Source organism: Hyperoodon ampullatus (genome assembly GCF_949752795.1).
Source record: "Hyperoodon ampullatus genome assembly, chromosome: 17".
Taxonomy (NCBI): Eukaryota; Metazoa; Chordata; class Mammalia; order Artiodactyla; family Ziphiidae; genus Hyperoodon; species Hyperoodon ampullatus.
In genome coordinates, this window is record NC_136930.1 from 69,546,209 (window position 1) to 69,570,719 (window position 24,511).

Here is a 24,511-nt window from a genome sequence, read left to right on the forward strand (position 1 = left end):
AGTCTTGCTGCCTTAAAAACTAATTCTATCTATTTTGGTGTAGGAATTTAGGAGACAGGTTAATACTACTATCAGATCTTAGCAGTAATAGAAAGTATTCTTCAGAACAAATAATCAGGACCTTTCTTGTACATAGTCACTGCCATCCATTACTCAGCAGAAAGCATTCTCAGATATCAGATTGTGGTCGTCTTTGTACAAATGATGCTAACACAGGCGACACTTACCAAGTGCAGGTGGTGGCTTTGAAACAGTTGGCAAGGCTGAGAAGGAATGACTTGACAACATCTTGGAGGAGAAAGAGAAAGTATTTTTAAATGCCAAAAACTGGAATGAAATACAGGAATCAGAGCAGTAATTTGGGAAACGGTTACTTACAAGCAATGGTTATCACCAAGGAGCATGTGAAGACACTGGCTATGATTCCTCCCAGAAACCATCTGAAACAGCAGGATTGCTCAGGCTTAGCAAACTAATTGTATATTTCCAACACATGAGATGTTCTTTTAGAGTTACCATAGATGGATGATTTTAGGATTTACTATAAAACTACAGTAATAGAGATAGTGCAGTATTGGCAAAAGGATAGAGATATAGATCAATGGAAAGGAATAGAAATTCCAGAAATAGACCCATACAGATACAAGTTAAGTGATTTTTTAACAGAGGTGCAAAAGCAATGCAATGGAAAAAGGAGTGTCTTTTCAACAAATGGTGTCAAAATAATTGTTTAGACACATGCAGGAAAACAAACCTATACAAAGACATCACACCTTAACACAAAATTTAACTCAAAATGAGTCATAGACTGAAATGTAAACCACAAAAGTATAAAACTTCTAGAAAAAAAAAAAGAGAAACTTTGTATGCCTACTGCTTCATAACCTTGACAAAAGAGGGTGTTAAACTTTTGGGTTTTTGTCAATCTGATGGATGATTGTATCACACAGTGGATTTTCTTCTTTTTGAAGAATAATATTTTTATAGCTTTTGTGCTCAAAATATGAATATTGAAAGAGATTGCAAATAAATACAAAGGCAAAAGGAAAATGTCACCAAAAAAATCCCACCACCCTGAAGCATTCATTATTAAATTCTGACAAATATCTTCTCAGACATCTCTTCATAGGCATTTTAAAAACTTTTAAAAATTGAGCTTTAACAAATGTACACTAAAGCATATAAAGTGCACATTTTGGGTTTTTTAAAAATATAAACCCTTGTAAGCAAGAAATAAAATATTTCCAGCACCCCGTAAGGTTTCCTTTGTTGATCTTTCCCACTTTATCCCCCCAAATTAACCACTATTCTTACATCTATAGTAACTGATTGGTTTTGCCTTTTCTTGACAATCATATAGACTCTGTTGTCATCTTTCACTTATATAATATCCGTGAGGTTCATCCATGCTGTTGCCCATAGGAATAGTTCTTTTTTAAAAAACCAATTATTTACTTAACTACACTTTTTACTTTAGAATAACTTTAGATATACAGAGAAATTGCAAAAAAAGAATACAAAGGGTTCTCACATACCCCACATCCATCTTCCTCTGTTATTAGCATCTTACATTACATGGTACCTTTGCCATAATTATAAGGAACCAACATTGGTGCATCACTAATAACTCAACTCCACACTTCATTTGAACTTTACAGTTTTTCCCTAATTGATCCATTTTCCAGCATCCCACGTAGGATATCACATGACATTTAGTCATTATGTCTCCTTAGGTTCCTTTGGGCTGTGACGATTTCTCAGACTCTCCTTGGTTTTGATGACCTTGACGGTTTTGAGGAGTACTGGTCAGACAATGTGGAGAGTGTTCCTCAAGTTGGGTTTTTCTCATGGTTAGACTGGGGTTCAGAAGACCCTAGAGGTGGAGTGCCATTCTCATCATATCAAGGGTACATGCCATCAACATAGCTCATCCCTTTTGATGTTGACCTTCATCATCTGAGGTACCATTTGTCAGTTTTCTCAACTGAAAAGTTTCCTTTTCCCCCTCTTTCCAAACACTACTGCTTGGAAGCAAGTTTCCAAACGTAGCTCAAACTCAAGTGATGGGGAGTCAAGTTCTCCTCTTAAGGGAGGAGTTTCTACAGAAATTAACCTAAGAGGAAGACTTTATTAATAGTCCTGTGAAATAAAGATAAGTTTCCATGATCAGCTAAGTCTGGGAAAAGCTAAGTTAAATAAAGCTAAACAGGTTGCTTCACCACATTATTTCACTGAGACTTTATTATGCTAATACACATTGTGATCCTCCAACTTGGGATATATAATTCAGAATTTTGCAAATGTATTTTTAACTACAGGACTCCCCCCAACCCCTTTGTGTTCTTCTGGTTCCATTATGATCTAAAAATACTTCTCAAACCTCATAATTATCTGGGAAGCTGGTTTAAAGTATGGATTCTCACTCAATCTAAATTGGTATCTCAAGGGATGGGATCCAGGGCTTTGTATTTAAAAAGACAACTCCCCCAAGTGATCCATGTGATGTGAGATACTTGATCATCAACAGGAGGGACCTGAGAGGAAGCAGCACTTGGTGACTGGAGTTCAAGGACCACAAAGACCCCAGGAGGTACCATTCATCCCTGTTTCATTGTTTCAACAAGTATCATGAGGCCCTAGCACAATGTCTCTGTTCTCAAGGAGCTTGCAATCTTGTAGGGAAAGACGGATCATTAGCATTTAAACAAGTGAACACATAATAGGTCAGGTGGTGATAAATGCTCCGAAGAAAAGCCAGGTGAGATGTGTGTGATAGAGAATGGTATTCTATTTATACAGTGTCAGGGAAGGGCTTTCTGACAATGTGACATTTGGACAGATTCCAGAAAGAATTAAGGGCACAAGTTATTGTTTCTCCAGAAAAAAATGTCTGTAGTAGGCAGAATAAATAGCAAGTGCAAAGGCTCTTAGGCACAGGTGGGTTTATCACAGATGGGACTTGATCACCGCCCTGGAGACTTGAGCAAGAAAAGAATAGGAAGGACACGCTGGACAGAGGGTAGAACAGAAACGTGCCTATAACCAGGCAAGAGCGTTATGTCCTCTGAGATGCTGAGGAGACATTCTATGTGAGGATATAAAAATATAATGGGAAAGATGGAGTCCCAATGGGACTCCATTGTGGGGACTTCACATGCCCTTGAACTCCAAGTAGGGTTACTTAGACTGTATCTGTAACAGGGAGTCACTGAGGATTTAAACAAAGGCTAATGCATGGTAAAACTCCAATTTCTAGCAAGATCCACTGCTCTTGGTATGTTTTGTGAGATAATGGGAGGAGGGAGGTGATAGATAAAAAGGCAATGGACAGACAAATGAACAAATCTTAACCACAGAGCTACCTAAAATGCTTTGGGGAACAAGGCAAGGAAATCATCAATCAATTACAGCTTCATTAATTATGAAACACAACTGCATGAACATAAAATCTGAATTACCTTGCACAGGCAGAAATAATTAAACATGCAGCAAGCAGAGTTGCTTGAAAGGAGACCTCTCGTAACAAACTGGTTTCTAATAGGAAAAATAAAAAGAAATGAATTAGAACTCAGAAACATGGTTTTCAAACGTACGTCAGCTCAAGTAATTTGTCATAAGTAATAAGATAAAATTATCAAATGTTGTACAGGGCCATATTTCCTGATAAAGATCAGTTTTGTCCTATCACTAAAAAAATAAATAAATGATTACATTACATAAACAGTTTGGGACTTGCCTTTTACTTTAATGCTGGGGAAAGGCTTTTTAGAATTTATTCTAATGTCAGAAATCTAACTGGGATGATACTGATAATAATATTAATGCCTCAAGTTTGTGGAGTGACTCATGATTCACAAAGAGCTTTCCTACATCAGTTCATTTCATCAACACGACAAAAGTGTGAGGCGGGAACCAATATCACAGTTCTGCAAATGAGAAGACCAAATTTCAAATGATGAAATTCGTCCAAGGTCACACAGCTATGAGGTGCCAGAGCCAAGACTGAAAAAACACATCTAGCCAGAACACCATGTTTTGCCTAAAGTGGGGCAGGGAAAGAGAATGGCAACTTGGCATGCTGGGAGTCTCTAAAGGGCAAAAAAAGAGAATAAGTATTCTGAACTATCTGTCCTTAGGAAACTCTTTGCTATCGTAAAATATTTCAGTGCTACTAAGCCACAGTGGAAATGACTGCAAATCCTCCAGAAGTTATAAATGGAAGAGTTAAACCAGTTGTGACCCTGAGTATTATTCGAATCACCTAAAAGAAATCAGAGCTAGTTTAAGGATTGCCACATAAAGATCTAAAGGAAAATAGAACAAACCTCAGCTTAATCTTTGCCAAATGCTTCAAAAGCTCAATTTTTGTTTAAATAGTTGTTTAAAACTTGGAATGACTTTGAGCTATGAACATGTTTATTTTTGCCATTTGTGCTCTGAATGGTGATCGAGTCAGCTAACAAAAATCTACTTAGTCCATAATGCAGGCAGAACACTGGAGACTGGCAATGCAAAATATAGCCGTTGTGAATGACGTCACTGCAAATGTACAGTATTTCATGTATACTGTGATTTGAATAAGTTATTCTGGGTTCAGTTGAACACTCAACCATCCTTCTAAAGTGTGTTTCTATTCTTAGCTTCCTCTGATTTCATGTAGAATTTGAAACCCATTTTCTCACAGAAATAAGTCTAGCTTGACTGCAAAGATCACTAGACTTGAATACTGAAAGAAAATTGGGTTTAAATTCAAGTTCTATGAAGATATGCATTGTGCGATTGTGGACAAGGTGTTCATTGATTCATTCCATCAGTAGCCGTTCACTTAGCATTGACTTTGGCTTAGTTCAAGTGTAACCTCCTTCAAGAAGCCTTCCTGGATGCCTTCAGCTCCCCCTTGGCCCTTAGCTTCTCCCTCTTTATAATCCCATTTTACCTTATGCCTGTCTCCATCAACAACATTTTCACAGTGGATTAAAATTGCTGTTTTCTTTCTCTATAATTCCCCATCAGACTATTGAGAATAGCCAGCATCTATTTGCTGTTCTTTGGTGGCAGTGCCCATATTTTCCTTGGGAAGCTCCCTCTCCCCTTCTCCTAGTACATGGTACGCATGGACAGACTGATTTCCCTCCCAGTCTTTGATCCACTCCAAGTCATTTGGAGCTTTACATAGTTATTGACAAAGGGATTGGTTTTGTCATGTACATGGGAACCGGGGAAGCCTGCCCTTTTGTCCTAACTTGAGAAGCCAATAATTTCCTTCTGCTGGCCTTGAACATGGGAAGTTGTAGGTACAGAGCCAGCAGGAACTACCATGGAGTTGTAAGTAGCATTTTCAAGAGTGAAGCTGACACAGAAGAAAAGAGACTTGTAGAGACTGACAGAAACCTGAAAGGTTTGCCCGGAATTTTTAATAATATGAAGCAATACATTCAATGATTGATTAATCCACTCTGAGTTGGATTGCCATCCGCTGGAACTCAAAAAGCCCTGAGTGATAAAGAGGATGCCATGCACGCCTATATCCCTAGCACATGAACCATCACCTGAAACATCCTGCACACTCAAAACCTACATGCGAAGGAGATAAAATAGAATCAAATGGAGACCTTGTCCACTCAGGGCTTCATAGCCAGGTGAGGCAAAGGAAGATGGCGTCAACAGAGAGATAGATACACGGTGCTGGGTGCCATGGCATCTCAGGGAAGCCAAGTGTTACCTCAACCACCCAGCAGGGGGCAGAGAAGGCCCCACAGAAGCGGTCTCCTCTGAACTGTACCTTGAAGAAAGAGTAGGGGTCTTCCAGGTATAGCCCGTGGGAGAAATTCTAGATAAAACAAAGAACATGTACAGAGGCTTACTTGACCTGTCAGAACTTGAGTATTCTTATCTGTAAAATGGAGATAGCACACTTAACTGGTCCACCACAGTCATGGAGCCCCTGCTCTGTGCCAAGCACTACCTGGCTAAATTTAAAATCTACAGATGCCTAAGACATGGTGCCCATCCTGAAGGAGCTCACAGCATGATGTGTGAGATACAAAAGTAAACATGCAAAAGCAGTGCAGGAAATGGGCATGGAGGAACACAAAAAGGGGTCACTTAACACCTCTTCCTCAGAAAACAGGGTGGACTCCCTGGAGGAGGTGGCTGTGAAGCCTTAGTAGGTGTTGATCACCGGGAAACTGTCTAAAAAATAAACACTGCTTTCCCTGTCATCCCAACACCTTGAAAGGGAACTAAAAAACCCTCAACACTTATCTAATAGCTGCACCGGGAACAAAATAAAACAGAGCATATTGGTCTTTGGGAGTAGAAGTGGTCAGTGAAATAAATATTCATGATTTGGGGAAGGCAAACAAAGAGAAGATACTATTTTTCCGTTTAACCTCAATCTTATGTAATCATAACATCATATTTTTGGAGTGCTTAGTATACACGATGCTAAGTGCTTGACACGGATTATTTTAGTCATTTACAAGGTAAGCACTATGGTTATCTCCATTTACAGATGAAAACATGAAATTTTGGAGGGTTGGGTAAACTGCTTCTGAGTTCCAGCCAACAAATGGGCACTGGGCTTTGAACCTTGGCAAGCTGAAGATAGAGCCTTGAGGCGACACTGTGTGCAAACACGATTAATCTGATATTAGCAAGCTAGAGATTAAGGGAGATGCTTGCTGAATTTATTTCAGATTTACTACTGACAGGAAATAACAATGCCTTGATATCTTTTGACTTTCCTTGCTGGGGGCATAGCATGAAAGGACGTTCTTTTCTTTCTTCCCTTCATTTTCTTCTTATAGAGTATGTCAAATGCACTGCTAAGTATAAAGGTGATAATAATGTACACCTGTGTACGCACGACTCCGCTTTAGCCAAGCTTAACATTTTGCCAAATGTCTTCAGGGTTTTTAAAAAATAAATAACACTGCAAATCCAGTCCTTCTGGTGCCTCAGAGATGACACCTCCAAATCAATCACTTCTCTGAGAATGCATCACATGGGCACAGGCTGATACCAGCACCTAAGGGGACATTAGTCATCTCTGGGCCCTGAAAGGAAGAATTATTTGGGTATGGCAAAGATTAAAAAAAAAAAAAAAACTCACTTGGATGATCCAAAATGTTTTCCTGGAAATGTTCAGAAGCTGTGAACTGGGACTGAGGAGGCAGGTTGTGGGATTTTTCTCCAGGACTCTGAGAGGTGACATGGCTGGAAAGGGAGGTTTTCACAGACTCTGCATTTAGCTTCTCCAACTCCCAGTTATCCGTCAACGACCAGTCCAAACCACCTCCTGGAAAAGCAGAAGGGATCCGTGCTTGTGTGTATTTGTGTGTGTGTGTGTTTCCGGTGACTAATGATCCTAACAAGAGTCTCAAGAAGGACAGAAAATTGGAACTGAACGAGCAGAGATATTTTTTTCCTAACCTCTATTTTCATGGCATGTCTGGATCATAAAGTGACTAAGGCAGCCCACAGGTGACAGCCCCAGAGAAGATGCCAAGCCAGAGTTCCGGAAGGGGAGCCAGGGTAAAGGGGAAGGCAAAAGCTTCATGAGCCCCGGGGCGGGCGGATCCGTTGATTCATTCAATGCAGAATTATTGTATAACTGCACACAGGACACAGCTCCAGAGGCTGGGAGTCGGAAGTCAAAGTAGATACTGCTGTGCCCCACTCACAGTTGGAGAGGGACAGGCACACAAGCCCACAGCTAAGAGGCAACGAGGTCATTGCTATGTGGAAGCCTGGCAGAAGGTGTCCAGATGGAGCCTAGGAGGGAGTGTGTGAGTGCTGAAGTGGAAACTTGAAGGCTGAGTAGGAGTGCTTCCAGAGAGACAGCAGGAAGAGGGCAGGCCAGGCAGAGAGGAGAAGGAGGGAGAGGGGGAGGGGGGAGGGGGGAGGGGGAGGGGAGGGGGAGGGGAGGGGGAAGGGGGAGGGGGAGGGAGGAGGGAGGGGGAGGGGAGGGGGAGGGGAGGGGAGGGGGAGGGGAGGGGGAGGGGGGAGGGGAGGGGGAGGGGGGAGGGGAGGGAGGAGGGAGGGGGAGGGGAGGGGGAGGGGAGGGGGAGGGGAGGGGAGGGGGAGGGGGAGGGAGGGGGAGGGGGAGGGGAGGGAGGAGGGAGGGGGAGGGGAGGGGGAGGGGAGGGGGAGGGGAGGGGGAGGGGGAGGGGGAGGGGAGGGGGAGGGGAGGGAGGGAGGGAGGGGAGGGAGGGGGAGGGGGGAGGGGGGGGAGGAGGGAGGGGGAGGGGAGGGGGAGGGGAGGGGGAGGGGGAGGGGGAGACGGGGAGGTGGGGGAGCAGAGGGGGAGGGGGAGGGGGAGACGGGGAGGTGGGGGAGCAGAGGGGGGGAGGAGGAAAGACATCAGCCTGGGAGAGAACGTGGCAGGTTCCCGGAAGAGGGAGGCCTCCTATGTGGTCAGACAGGAAGTCCTGGAAGATGATTCTGGCTGGACTGCTAAGAGGGGGTCAAATCACGAAGGGCCTCATGGGTCACACTCAGGAGGTAAGATTTATCCTGAGGGCAACTTGGAGCATGAGTGTAACAGGAGGTACCTGGTGTGTTGAAGTGCTCACTCAGCAGTGAGAGATGGGAGAGAGGCCCCTCCCCGTTTTGGAAGCTGGGAACCACTGTGGAACTCCAAGAGACACTTGGGGTCCTCATATAACAGTGCTTCTTAACCAGAAGTAATTTCTCTCCCCAGGGGACATTTGACAATGTCTGGAGTCATTTTGGGTTGTCACAACTTGAGCAGGGGAGAAGGGATGGGGTGTCACTGGTATCTAAGGAAATAAAACCCAGGGATGTTGTGAAACATCCTATAATGCACAGGACAGGCCTGGATACTGAGCTAATGAACTGATGCTTCTGGACACGGGAATTCCTGCCAACCCTGCAGGTTGCCTCCCACCCTCCCACCCATGACTTGCTGCCTCTTGACAAAGCAATCTGCAGAAGCATCCCTGCTGGTTGCCATAGAAAAAGGAAACAGTAGAAAGTGAAACATGCAGAGCGTCCAGTCAAGATCAAGTTGCAGAGGAGGTCCTGGACCTTGTTCATTGCAGCACTATTCACAACAGCCAAGTTATGGAAACAACCCGAGTCTTCACCAATAGGCAAATGAGTAGAAAATCCTGCCATTCGTAACATCGTGGATGAACCAGGAGGACATTATGCTAAGTGAAATAAGCCAGTCATAGAGAGACAAATACCCCATGATTCCACTTACACACATGGTATCTAAAATAGTCAAAATCAGAGAAGCAGAGAATAAAATGGTGGTTGCCAGGAGCTGGGGGGAGGGGGCTATGGGGAGTTGTTCAACAGGTATAAGGTTTCAGTGACGCTGGCTGAATAAGTTCTAGAGGTCTGCTGAGCATAGTGGCTATAGGTGTCAATGAGGTATTTTATGCACTTCAAAATGTGTTGAGAAGGGAGATCTCGCTTTTTGTTCTTAGTACAGAAAACAGACTCCCCCCCAAAACCCCCGCAGAAACAAAAGACTCCACAAAGGGACACAAGGAAACTGGGAGGTGTTGGATGTCTGTTGCCTTGACTCTGGTGATGGTATCAGGAGGGTTTGCAAATGTCCAAACTCATCAAAGTGTACACATTAAATAAGTACATCTGCATATATCAATTATACCTCAATAAAGCTGTTTTAAAAAAAGAGAGGAAGCTATGTGGTCAAATTAACATGGAAGTGAGAAGGAACTGGTAACTTTCATGGCTGATTATATATTCATGAATGGCACTGAACTAAGATCTGCAGAGATATGGTTGAGGATGTGAGAACAGTAAAAATATTCCTGTGCTGTCATCCAAGGCTGCTGTGTTGAACTTATGCTTTGCCACTGAGAGTGAGATGAAAGAAAAATGTATCTCGTGTAGAATACTGGAAATATTACACAGAATTTTCTACAAGAAGAGTTGACATTAAAAAGAGAAACCACAAAAGAACCTTAACAAAAAATGATCAAGGAATTTTCATCTCTGAAAGGGCACGGTTTGCCCCCATTTCACGCTTCCCCTCACTGACATTTTTTCCCTCTAACCTTCATAATAAATGAAAGAATCATAATGCAGAAAACCTTTCAGTAAGTAGTTCTTTGGTATTATATTTGAAGATATTAATTTCATTCTGTTCCTCCTGATTTATTTAAATGCAGGGTAGTTGACTCCTGTTTTAAAAGGATGAATCCATTTCTCCCGAGCACATTCCCTATCCTTGCAATGTAGAATGGGCATTTGTTTGCCATAGAGGGAAACACAAAGTGACATACAGATGTTGCCATTAAAGATATTTACGGAAGAGGGGCTAGAGCAAGAGAAAATCGCACACCTCAGGCAAGGGTGCCTTGTCTGAGGTCATCTTGTCTTTCTTTCTTGGGACTGGCAGAAATAGAGTGGGAAGTCCTGATTCGTCCTCCCGGCATGAATCCTAGATCCTCTATCAGTATGACTCACGGGCTCTGGGGATGCATCCCAAATTGCAGTATTGGGTCTGGGGAGCCACAGAATGCCATGGCTAAAGAATGAATTGCAGCTAATGAGGAAAGGTATCTCGACACAGCTGTGGAAGGGGTGAGCTGAGGATAAACAAAATAGGCAACAACAACACAAAAACATTTTTAGCCTGAAAAATGAAGCAAAAGGAAATCAGAGGAAGTAAGTTTTGATTGCATCCATGGCCCAGAGAGAAAACAACAAAACAATTTAATTTTGAATTCTTCTCTAGTCTTCTAACTCGGCGACGTTTCCAGAGAAAACTAAATTGCTGATAAAAGTCATGGGGCTTTGGGTAAATCCGGAAAATAAGAAGTCTGGGGAAGATTTGATTACAGTTGACAGCAGAAATGAGAGCTTTCAAAATCCTGTGTGTGCGCACCCGGGTTGACTAATTACTGATTTGGAGGGGGGTGGTTTGATTTGTTATATTTAGAAGATATTTGGAAACCATGAGAATTTTAACAAGATACCTCATGCACATGCGGTGCTGCTGTGGTCCAATTGCTTTAAGGTTGTTTGGACATATTTTGAAGAGACAACTATGGGAAAACAAGATGTTAATTTACAAATATGTGAAACTCTGCCTTTAGAACAGTGATTCCCAAACTTTAGGCATCCAAGCATGATTTTCCTGATTTTTGCTACATCCCGGAGCCTTCTTAACTCCTAGCCATTACATATTTTCTTAAATTGTTTCACTTTAGTCTTTTACTTTAAAGGAAACTTTATATCAATCATTTAAATGCCCTGAAGAAAAAGTAAATATAAAAACAAATACAGTGAAAATGAGACCTTATTTAATTTGCACTAAATACTTTGGTAGGGGAAAGCTCTGAGTCTGTTCTTTGTTAAAAGAGAGAGTAGTGAGTGTTCAGGAGTCTTAAAGCAACTGAGGCTCTCATCTGAGCCCTTCTCCTTGGTTTTATGAGAAAGATGGTGAGATCTGGAAGAGGAGTCAGAGCTTCTGTCTCACTGAGAGATTCGGCATTCACTACTGTCATGTCCTAGAGGCGTCTGCCGCCTCACCCACACTTTGGGAAAACGTTGCTTTAGAACCAAGAAGAGACTTGCCCCATGTGTTCCAGAAAGTCAGCCTAGGACCAAGAGATGGATGTTCCAAGTGCATAAGATAGGTCAGCAGAAGCAAGCCACTACTGCAGCTGTGCTACCAATGAGAGGAAGATGCAGCCCACCCTTAAAAGGCAAGGAGGTTTTGATTGTGTTGTATACTAGTATCCAGGAAAGAACAGTGAAATTAAGAGAGTTATGAAGTACTGGATTTGGAAAAACCTGGTTTTTATGAATCAGAATGGAATGGAAGCCTAAGCCCAATATTGCTGACTTTGCCCCTGAAATAACAGAACGCTATTGAGACAATCCCTCGGCAACACGAAGGTCACGGAAGAAAAAATAAGCAACTCAGGGCTGAGCTGTGATTCCTTTAGGGCAAAAGAAGGGCAGGCCCCCAACCATGACCAAACACCACTTTTGCCAGGACCGTTGCAACACGCAGTGTTCTTGCCCCTGCTCTGGCACCTTATCGTTTTGATTAGGACCTTGTTGTCTTTTTACCAACTTAATTACTTGAAATGCTAATATAGCTTGTGTCTTTGCTGTTTCAAGGCTGTGATATATTTTCCTGGTGTTTTTGGTTTTTTAAAAATAAATAAGGTCTAATTTTTCCTCCAGAGAAAGAAAAAGTCATCAGAGTCCAAAATAGGCAAATCCATGCAGACAGGAAGTAAGCTAATGGTCTACTAAGGGGTAGGGGGACAGGAAATGGGGCATGACTGATAAGGAGTGTGGTGTTTCTCTTTGGTGTGGTGCAAATGTTCTGGAATTAGAAAGTGGTCATGGTTTCATAACCTACTTTGTGCATATACTAAAACAATCACTGAATTGTACATGTTAATATGGTAAACTTTATGATATGAATTATACCTCAATTAAAAAGCAAAGAGGGCTCCTTCTCACTGTAGGTATCCGTGCCGATCTGTCCGGGATGCCAAGAGTTGGCAGGATCACCTCTAGTTGCCTTTTTTTTTTTTTTTTAACATCTTTATTGGAATATAATTTCTTTACATTGTTGTGTTATTTTCTGCTGTATTCTAGTTGCCTTCTGACTGAAGATGCCGTGCATAACTTTTTTTTTTTTTTTTTTGCAGCACACGGGCCTCTCACTGTTGTGGCCTCTCCCATTGTGGAGCACAGGCTCCAGACGCACAGGCTCAGTGGCCATGGCTCACGGGCCCAGCCGCTCCACGGCACGTGGGCTCTTCCCGGACCGGGGCATGAACCCATGTCCCCTGCATCGGCAGGCGGACTCTCAACCACTGCGCCACCAGGGAAGCCCTGGTGCATAACTCTTTTACCAGAGACTTCTTTAAGGCTCCAGGACACTTGACCTCTTTACCAAGCGGCACACCCTTAGTCATTTCTTTATATGCTCTTCTTTCATGGCCTCATGCTGCTCTGGTCTTCTGCCTGAGAAACTTTCCCCACAGGGCCTGTCCTGGCTGTAGCACAGTGAGCATGTACTCAAAATTCCTTGGTTTGAGGCCAGCCTATGCTACTTACTAGTTGCGTGGCCCCATGAAAAGTATCTAATCTGCCTTAGTTTTCCCCTCCGTAAAATGGGGATAATCATAATACTCTCTCCATGTTGTTGCAAATGGCAGGATTTCCTTCTTTTGTAAGGTTGAATAACATCCCACTGTATGTATATGCCACATTTTCTTTGCCCATTTATCTGCTGATGGACATTTAGATTGTTTCCATATCTTTGCTATTGTGAGTAATGCTGCAATGAATATGGAATGCTGAGAACTCTTTGAGATCCTGATTTCAATTCCTTTGAATATATATCCAGAAGTGGGATTGCTGGGTCACATGGCAGTTCTATTTTTAATTTTTTTAGGAGCCTCCCTACTGTTTTCCATAGCGACTGTACTAATTTACATTCCCTGCAGCAGTGCACAAGGGTTCCCTTTTTTCCACATTCTCACCAAGACGGATGAACCTGAAGCACATTGCGCTATGTGAAAGAAGCCAGACACAGCAGGAGAAATGCTGCATGATTTCAGTAGTCCAAATTTCAGTTCCACAAGATGAATGAATGCTAGAGGTCTATACAGCACAGTGGCTATAGGTAACAATTCTGTGTTGTATACTTAGAACTTTGCTAAGAGGGTAAATCTTACATTGTGTCCCTAACACACTCACATGCACACACACACAACTAATACTCCCTCATAGACTTTGGAGAGAAGTGATGACATAACATAATGGATTTGTTGCAATGATGCTGGTCCATAGCACTCATTACTACTAGGGATAATTATTACTGGAGCTTCTGTTTAACCTCCTAAATCCCTTTCTTAACTCTCCTTTCTGCTCATCCACTTGTTTTCCTTCTTTATTCCAAAGACCTCTACTACTTCTCATACTGGCTTCCAAATCAATATCCAGATCTTTCCTTACTCCTGATCTCTTTTCTTACACTTCCAAACCCCTACTGGCTATCTGTCCACTTCCCATAAGTACTACAAGTTTAACTCATAAGAAACAGAATTCAGGGTCTATTTTCCTGACCCCAATCTGTTCCTTTTTGCCTTTTTTTTTTTTTTTTTTTTTTTTTTTGCGGTACGCGGGCCTCTCCCGTTGCGGAGCACAGGCCCCGGGCGTGCAGGCTCAGCGGCCATGGCTCACGGGCCCAGCCGCTCCGTGGCATGTGGGATCTTCCCGGACCAGGGCACGAACCCGTGTCCCCTGCATCAGCAGGCAGACTGTCAACCACTGTGCCACCAGGGAAGCCCCTTTTTGCCTTTTTACAGCTAATTCATATTGAGCAGGACACCAGACCCTGTACTAATATGTCCTTTCCATGAATTATTGCATCTCATCCTCACAACAATTCCACGTTACTATTTTTCTTATTTTATATACGTAGAAATAGAAGGCCAGAATTGTTAACTAACTTCCCCAAGAACACTCAGGTTGGAGAAGGTGATTCAAGGACTTGAATTTAGGTCCGTTCAGCTCAAAAGCTCAGCCTCCTCATCACTCGGCTAGACTGTCTTCCAGGCCTTGGTGACAGGCAGAACTTTTCATGCAGTTCCCCGAATTAAACACATCCGTTTTCTTTGATTCCTCCCACTTTCTCATCACTACATTCGATCTGTCACCAGCATGTCAATTCCACCTTGAAAAAGATTCCTTCAGTCTCTTCCCTTTATTTCCAGAGCCACTATCCCTGGTGTGCCCGTTGGTTTTAATTGCCTCTGAGTTCCCACTGGGTACCTCCATCCAATCTGCACTTCATGGTGCTGTAAAGGCCATCTTTAAACATCTAAATCTGATTGTGTCATTGCCCTGCTTAAGAGCCTTCTACTAGCAGATGTAAGCTATTAGATATGGAATGGATAAACAGCAAGGTCCTACTGTGTAGCACAGAGAACTATATTCAGTATCCTATTATAAACCATGATGGAAAAGAATATCAAAAAGAGTGTATGTGCAAAGCAGAAATAGAGACACAGGTGTAGAGAACAAACTTATGGACATCAAGGGGGGAAGGGGGTGGGATGAACTGGGAGATTGGGATTGACATATATACACTACTATGTATAAAATAGATAACTAAGGAGAACCTACAGCGAACTGTACTTAATGATCTGTGGTGACCTAAATGGGAAGGAAATCTAAAAAAGAGGGGATATATGTATACGTATAAATGATTCACTTTGTTGTACAGCAGAAACGAATACTACATTGTAAAGCAACTATACTTCAATAAAAAATAATAAAATAAAATAGGCTTCTAAAATATCCTTGATTGATTAGATAAAATCCAAAGTCCTCAACACGGCGCAGAAGTTTCTTCAGATATCTTTAGTCTATCATTCCAGGCTCACCCACCACATCTCTGCCTCCTTCTCTTATCTTTGTCCTGTTTATACATCCTTGTTATTGTGGGGAACTAGAATACACTCAGTTTAATTACTAGTTTTTAACATAAGGAATTGTTTCTTCATTTAACAAGGACTCTATTTTTTTTAAATGAATCTAGTGTAACACACACACACATTCACACACAAAAAGTGGTGAAATCTTCATGGTCTGGCATCAATGTCAATTTCCTGGTATTGATAATGTACTACTGAGTAAGTTTTACCAACAGGGGAAGTTGGGTGAAGGGTACACAGGTGCTTTCTGTATTATTTATTTTTCAACTTCTTATGAATCTATAATTACTACAAATCCAAAAGCTTTCACAAAAATAATATAGTATATGAGCTGTCTGCCCAGGAAGCAGGTTGAGAAAAATAGTGGACACGTAAGGACCATATCTTTAAATTCTTATATGGTTGTGTTATGTGAGTCCTCTTGCTTTGCTCTTTGGGCCTGGGCTATGAGGTATATGCTGGAAAGGAGAGGAAAACCCTTACTGGCAACAGAGCAAAGGCTGGGCTTTCAAACTAGTCAAACCTAGGTTGAATTCCAACTCTGCTGTTTATAAACTAAATGAACATGGGCAAGTTACTTAACCCGGAACTTCAATTTTATCATAATGATAATAAATATGATAATATGACCTAATTCCTAGGGGACTTTGAGGTGTTTAAACATGATAATGTATATAAACAAGGTAATATATAAATAATGATATAATGCATAAAGAACATAAACAAGACAGAATGTAAAGTGCTTAGCGTATAATAAGCACCCCTGACTGCTCTCTTTCTTTCTCTCAGCCCACGTCAGCAAAATCCTGTTGGCTCTACCGTCGAAGTGTATCCAGAATCCTTCCCATTCTCACCGCCACCCTGCCGTCATCTTAGTTCAAGCTGCCATTCTCTCCCACCTGAGTCACTCTAACACCTCTTCACTGGTTTCCTTTCCTCTGCCCTCTATACCTACCTCACATCTAACTTGAACACAGCAGCCAGAGCTATGTTGTCAAAATGTAAGCTGAATCACGTTATTCTTCTGCTCAAAATCCTCCAGCGGTCTCTCCTCTCGCTCGGAGCAGAGAGCAGAGCCTTTGAAGTGGTCTCACAGCTCTCACCGTCCTTCCGCAGCTGCTCCACCCTTGCACCTCCGAGATCCTGAGCTCTCGTCTCCCCTCACTCACTCAGCCCCTCGCAGGCTCCTAGGCCAGAAGCTTTGCACTTGCATTTCCTTTGCCCGATTGTTTCTCCCTAGATACGTCACTCCAACGTACTGCCTGGAGAGGTGGGAAAGGGAGGGTGGGAGACGCAAGAGGGAAGGGATATGGGAACAGATGTATATGTATAACTGATTCACTTTGTTATAAAGTAGAAACTAATACACCATTGTGAAGCAATTATACTTCAATAAAGTTGTAAAAAAAAAAAGTCCCTTTCAGGAAGGCCATGCCAGTCACCCCACCTAAACTTGAAATGCGCATCCCTTCCTCCTTTGCTGCCCCGCACTGCTTACCACTTTCCAGCATGCTTCATAATTTACCTCATTGCATTCCTTGTCAGGAATGCAAGTTGTGTGCGAAATAGTTTTGTTCACTGATACGTCCCAGTGTGTAGAACGATGCCTGGTACCTAGTTGGCCCTCAATAAAATCTTCCGAGTGAACAAATGAATGAATGAATGAATGAACGAATCCCAGCCTATGAACAACAGGAGCAAAGTGGCAGAACTGAGGAAGAGCACGGTGTTCAGGAAACAGCGCAGATCAGTGTGATCAGAGTCCAATGCGTGTATGTAAGGGACCTGGTCTCCCTCCTTCCCTTCCCGGAAGACATCCTGAAGAGCCCTCAATACCCCAGGCTTCCACTGCGTTGCCCCCACACTCTCCTCACCCTGTTTCTGCTTCTCTTCTGCCACTTCCAGCTGGCCACCAACAACCTCCAGGTCGGTGATACCAGTCACATCCTATTTAACTTTGGGACATGACTTGCCACAGTTGACTGCTCCCTCCCTCCCGTATCAATGTTTCCCCTTGCTTTTCATCACACGCCACTCTCCTGGTTTTCTTTTCCCCTCTCTGGATGCCTCTTTATCTCTTTTGCAGGCTAATCCTGTCCTATTCACCCATTCAACATTTGGATTTGTAAACTTCTGTTCTAGGCTCTCTGTTAGCCAACTCTACTCTCTCCTAATCTATCTCATTCCCTCCATGGCTTCAGTGACCACCTAGACTGAGATGGCTCACAGACGCATAGCTCGAACTCAGATGGCCCCTCTGACTCACCCCTGGGATGCCCTAAAGGAACTTAAACGGAATATCTTCCTAAACCTTGCATGTGGTCTTTCCTCACCCAGCAAACCTATTCAGTAGACTCCCCAGACCATACCCTTTTGTGTCTCTTGAGCCCAGAATGTTCCTATTTTCCCCCTTTGCCCCAAACGCCCCCCTCATTGTCCAGAGCTCAGCTCAAATGCCACTTCCACAGAGATGCCTTCCCTGAGTTTCTGAGTGGGTCAAATCTCCCAGGACATCATATGCCTTTTCTTCATGGCACTTACCATAATTATTATTTTATATTTGTGCAGTTATTTAACAAAGGTCCAGGCCTCACCACACCCCTGACCCGGTAAACTAGAGACAGGGGTTATATTTGTATTCACCCTTTTGTTCTCAGTGTTAGCACAGTGCCTAGCAGATGGTAGGTGCCCCATAAATACCCTTGGTTTCCATTCTAGTAATAAAAATAATTATAACCACAAATTATTGAGTACCATGCATTGAACTATGCCTGACATTCATTGTTCCACTTAATCTTCAAGATAGGCTTTGAATTCCCATCAATGTTTACATACATATGTGTATATATGTATCTATACATACATATTTAGATATATTAATATTACATAATGTGTATTACATAATATGTATAATGATATATCTAATTATATGTATAACATATATTTCAACAGGAATATATTATATATATGTATTACATTATTATAACTATGTATACATATCTTGTTTTAAAAATGAGGAAATTGAGACTTAGCAAAGTTAACTATCACAATGTACCCAAACTAGGACATGAACCTTGATTCCAGGATTCTTTCTCCACCCAAATCCTGTATGGAAAAGATCCATTGGAGATGTGCAAATATGTTCCAGGTATTATCAACTTAATAATTTACACATTGAAATTAAGGTATTTTGCATGACATGGAGACTAATGCATTTGGATTATATAAGTAGTGTGGAGAGGACTTTAGGTGAATATTTAAAATGTGGTTCATCCTCTATATCAAAATGACTGCTGTCTCTGGATTTTACATTGGTCCAGGACCACATGGTTGCTACTGCGCATTTGGAAATTTCACCATGGAAAAAGAGGTTCAAACTCACCATTTTCATTGCAATGGTTTGTTTCCAGCCTCCTGACCCCCTCCAACCAGACATCCTCATTGGGGGAAGAGTCAGCATTACCAAAGATGCTTCCATGCAGCCAAGATTCAGAGGTGCTGAGGTTGAAGAGAGAAGAAAAAGAACGGCGGATTCTCTTTTTCTTTCTAAATATTCTGGAGAGAAATGAAAGTAGCAAGTGAATCATGAGTAGGAGTCAACTCAGGGTCAAAGCAGAGAATTTAGTGAAAATGGATGCACAGGGCACATCTCTACCATCCAGGTCCGTGAAGCTCATTTCATTTGTTTCCTTCATTAATTCCAGAGAAGTTTCTTAAATTTCTGTGTGCGCCAGGTGCTTGGATCAATGTCAAGTATATTGAGATAAAAGACAAAACCTTGGGTCAAAAAAGTTCATAATGTAGTATGGGAGAAAGGCAAAAATAATGCAGATACGGCTAATGCTTTCACTGACCTCATCATGTGTCTGGTGTCTTTCTTAGTGATTTACATATAGCAACTCACGTTATCCTCAGAACAGCCCTGTGAGGTAGGTACTACTGTTACCTCATTTCTCAGATCAGGAAACTGAGGCACAAAGAGTTAAAGAACTTGTCTGAGGTCATACAGCTAGTAAGTGACATAACAGGGGTGCAAACCCAGGCAGCCTGGCTCCATCCTCTCTGCCCTCGATAACTGTGCTCTGTGGATGTGTGTTCTGACCGCATTAACCGAGGCTGCTTTGACAGCACCAGGAGGGGTATTGATAACCTGGAGTCAAGGGAGCCTTTCTGGGGTATATGAACAAGAAGTCTCATATTGAGTCATGCTAGGAAATGAGTCAGGAAAGGTAAAAAGAAGGCGGATAATGAATAACCTTGACTGTTATGTGAAGGAGTTGGAATTTAACATAAGAGCACAGGGAGATCACTGAAGTATGTCAAGGGGAAGGGGGTGGTAGTGACGTGATTTGGTAATTGCATTTCCAAAAGATTTTGATTCCCCACACATCCACACTCCCAACAATTCATCTTCTACCTTGTAATCAGTGTTACCTTGCTAAGGATGAATCTGATAGTTTGTCAATAGCTCCTCTTTTCTCTACAGAATAAAGCCCAACCTTCTCAGGCTGGAATGTAACCTCCTCAATCCAGCCCTGCTTCTGGGCTTAGTCTCCTCTCTTGGGAGAGCAGCCCTTTCCACCCTGAGTGGTAGCCCTCCCAAACTATGTGCCATTCCTCTCACTTTATATCAGGGTATCTTAGAACTCCATGCCTGTTCCCTCTTTCTGGAAGCCCTCTTTCCTACATCTATCTTAACTAACAGCCTGCGCCTCTCAAGACTCAAATCAATCATCCTCATCTCTAGGAAGCTTGTATTAACCTGTCGCTCCAAATAAAATGGGCCTCCTTTCCTTCTCCCCTCTGCTAACCTCTCTCAGGCTTCTCTCCCAGCACCTGTATTGCTTCATTACTTTCTTTCTTTTTAAATTTTTTTTTTAATTTTAATTTTTATTTATTTTTGGCTGCACTGGGTCTTCGTTGTGGTGCGTGAACTTCTCATTGTGGTGGCTTCTCTTGTTGCGGAGCACGGGCTCTAGGCGCGTGGGCTTCAGTAGTTGTGGCTCATGGGCTCTAGAGTTCAGGCTCAGTAGTTGTGGCGCACGGGCTTAGTTGCTCTGTGGCATGTGGGATCTTCCTGGACCAGGGATCGAACCTGTGTCCCCTGCATTGGCAGGCAGATTCCTATCCACTGCGCCACCAGGGAAGCCCAGCTTCACTACTTTCTTTTGTTTGCATGTCGGCCACACCTGCCCCTTGTGAGCCTATGTGTTTCCACCAACTGGAGCCGTAATGGGCTCCTTATAAACCATGTTGAATGAACAAATGAATGAATGAATAATTAACATTTGGGTTTGACTTCAGATCCTTTTACCTAACCTCTTCTACTTACTTGACTAAGTTCTCCTTGTACAGGACACTGGTCTGGGAGGGGCTCAGAGTTACGTTGCCATCTTTGTCACAGAGAAAACTGTCTTCGGTCCAGATGTAGTAGCCATTGGTGAGGAGTCTGGGACTTCGGCGACAGGTAAAGTGGGAGCCCGTCAGGGGATCTATGGAGCAGCACTCAAAGGAACCGTCACCATCCAGGAAATCACAGACAGAACTAAAGAGGGAATGAGAGGAGACCTTTCAATGTCTATCCGGTTCATCCAGTCACACAAAAACCACATTTCTAGTCCCTGTGAAGGAAAACTACCTCTTTGCATTCCTGGCTACCAATTACTTCTGCACCTCAGAGACTGTCTCTCTTAAACTTCTGACTTTCATCTCTTTACCTGCGAGACAATTGAGCTACAGCACATTGAGCGTTTCTTTCTGTTTTAAACACTTTGATGAAAACTTAGGGCTAATCAGTTTCTTCACCATATGATACCCCTCACCCTTGAATGGAAAAAATTGCAAAACAGCCTACCTGGGATGTTGGAAGCTCAGAGCCTGTTCCAGCCACCCTTACTTCGAATAACCCTCTGAATGCTATATCCTTACTCTTGTCACTCTAATAGATAAATCATACCTACACAACCACCAGACATGTATGAATTATAGGAGAACATGCAGTCAAAGAGATCTTTTTGGCTTTTGCCAATTTCCCTCAGGTCAACCACACAAATGATTGCATAGTTACCCTCCCTGATTTGCTATCCAGGGAAGTCTTCTACTTAGTTGGGTGAATCTGTATATGTCTTAGGTTTGAAAAACAAGTACATGTCTGTATGGTTGAAAGGCAACCTCATGCCTCACGCTTTACTGAAATTCTGAAAATTTTTTTAAGTTTAAAGCTTATTCATACTGTATATAAAATAGATAACCAACAAGGACCTACTGTATAGCACAGGGAGCAATATCAATATTTTGTACTAACCTATAAGGGAAAAGAATCTGCAAAAGAATATATATATTCTGAATATATATAACTGAATCACTTTGCTGTACACCTGAACCTAACACAACATTGTAAATCAACTATACTTCAATAAAAAATTTAAAAAATTAAAAAAATAAACTGGTGCCATCAAAGAAAAAAGCCTATTCACAATTATTACATGCACTAAAGTTAGCAAAATACTATTTTAAATGGATATTATTTATGGAAAACTTACTACAAGCCTGGCCCATACTTCACACTTTATCTGCTTTTCACAAACCTCCCTAAAAGCTAAGTATTATTATCTTTATAGTACAGCAGGAAAAAAAATATGAGATGCAGAAGGGCAAATAAGTTGGGTATTTTACACAGCTAGTAAGTGGCAGAGTTAAGATTTGAACACTGGTCTTTCTGACTCTAAAGCATGTGCCCTTTCCATGTGACCTGCTTGTTCATCTTTGGCTGATGCATTTGATAGTAGTAGGAGGCCTAGAATTTACAAAAAAGGACAGGTTCTAATATCAAAGCATGATCCCTTTATACCACTGGTACATTTCACAAAATGCTAGAGGAAACATTGGCTGATGCCTGTGTGAGGAATAAAAGACAGAGAAACAGAAAAAAAGAAAAGAAAAAAAGTAAGGAATGAAAAGAAAAGAGACTTCACTGCAGAACTTGAACAAAATGGTAGATTCTACAAGTTTTAGTGGAACATGACATTGGCTGGCTTGTGCACTGGTATAGACCCTTGTGGCTCTTGTAAAGTGAGACAGTAGAAGCATATTTAAGAGAACATCAATTTGAGAAAAAGTAACCATGCATCGGTATTCGGTAGTTTCTCCACTCACCAAACAAACAAACCATTCACGTTTGCCCACACACTCACCTCCCTCCCTCCCAAACTCCATTATTAGGTTAGGCAAGTTTGCAATTTGTATGTGCATGGGACTGGAAATATATCTCCACACCAAAGCTGGATGAAACCTAAAACTAATATATATATCCCGCACTACGTGGCTTACGGGATCTTAGTTCCCTGACCAGGGATTGAATCCCAGGCCACAGCAGTGAAAGAGCTGAGTATTAACCACTGGACTGCCGGGGATTTTCCAATATTTTTAAGCCAAGAATACAACAAAATAATGCATACAGAAAGAATTTGATTGATTTTTCTTGTGAAAAGCCCCATGGAATACCTTGGGAAAATGCATGGGGGAGACAGCTCTACAGCGTATTCTTTCTCAGACCGGGAAGAATCTGCATAAGTAAATGAGAGAGAAGTACAAATTTATCACACTGCATCAACATGCATGGTTGCAAACAGTGGAGGGTGTGAATAGCTGACGTTCCAGCCTCAGCAGAGATTCCAACTGGTGCAGCCATCCAATGAATCAGGACAAGCACAACTTGTCACCAGGTCTCTACAGGCAGTAAGACATAATCTAGGGGCTTCTATCTCCTGTCTCTTCTCTCACTCAACACTCCTTGAGAGGTTCCTTAGTTCGGATGAGGCAATAATATGCCATTAGCATCAAACTGACTCATGAGAAGGAGGAAGAAAACACCTTACGTGAACCTGTCCCAAACCCCAAATCAATTACCCAATGTTCTGGTTATTTTAGCTTACTCAGTCATTTGAGGAATTCAATCATCTGCCTAGATTCTCTCTCATTAGTGCATTTGAAGGCACTTCTATTACAAAATAATGAGCAGAAGACGAGTGGTGGAAAAAAATAAAGTTTTGTTTTATATAAATGATTTTCCGATGTGTGACGCCTGTGAGTATTCTTAATTAAAAAATAGATCATGCATTCATTCATGTTCCAATTTAACCAAAGGCATGGCAACAGATTTCAACTGGGGAGAGTCGTAGTTGATTAATATTCTAAACTTTAAAGCAGCATTTTATATTGCATAGTAATGGTGTGAATACTTCTAATAGACAGGTTCAGTGAAACTTGGTTCCATTACTGACAATAAATATCTAAGACAAAGAAAGGAGTTTAGACTTTCAGATTGGGTTGGTGGATTTGAAGGAGAAAATTGTAGGAGTGTGAGGGAGGGTAGAAGCAGGGTTTGGGGAGAAAATGACAAGAGGAAGGAAGAAATTTGAAACCACTACCGTTTGAACAACGCCCACATTTTCTGCAAGTAGCTATCAAAATCATTCGGTATTTTTTTACAGACCAACCGTTTTGCATCTTAATAGTAACTGATAAACAATCCCCTTTCACATTTATGCACAGGCATCAAAAAATGGTGATTTTTTTCCTACTAAAAGGAAAAATACCACATTTCTCTCAAGGAAAGAAATGAAGTCAAAATCATTGCCAAAGTGAACACTGGCATTTAAGAAGCACGAGCTACTGACAGATGGTTAATGGTATGAGTATCAGCAAAATCAAAGCAAGGAAATTGCTAAAAGAAGTCTAATCGTTCAAAAGATAATTGCGTAGAGCAGTTCTCCTACATTTACTTGCTACTGGTGTTGACATCAGTTGAGATATTCGGTTCATGTTGGGAAGGCTGCTTGTTCAAACTTCACAGATTTTCTGCAGAAGACATTAAAAAAAGGTGGATTACGTATTAAAAATAGAAAGATGATGCCAAAACAGATGGCATCTACTAATTGCACTAGTCAGATTTGTTTACTTAAAGAGTACAGAGATAAATGGGATTGAAGGCAGGGTTGAAGGACCACTGAGGTTGTGTCTGTCTCTACGATTTTAGA

General features: G+C 42.0%; 1 protein-coding gene across 1 annotated transcript; it reads right to left on the minus strand.

The window, feature by feature from the left end:
• Window positions 1–223: 223 nt before the first annotated feature.
• Window positions 224–24,296, minus strand: TMEM71 (transmembrane protein 71; the record flags this gene model as incomplete). Its single annotated transcript, XM_079722650.1, has 8 exons — window positions 224–288; window positions 379–440; window positions 3,459–3,534; window positions 7,115–7,300; window positions 18,856–19,028; window positions 20,806–21,018; window positions 22,977–23,037; window positions 24,251–24,296. 8 exons carry the CDS (start codon window positions 24,294–24,296, stop codon window positions 224–226), a joined length of 882 nt encoding a protein of 293 aa, XP_079578776.1.
• Between the last annotated feature and the right edge of the window lie 215 nt (window positions 24,297–24,511).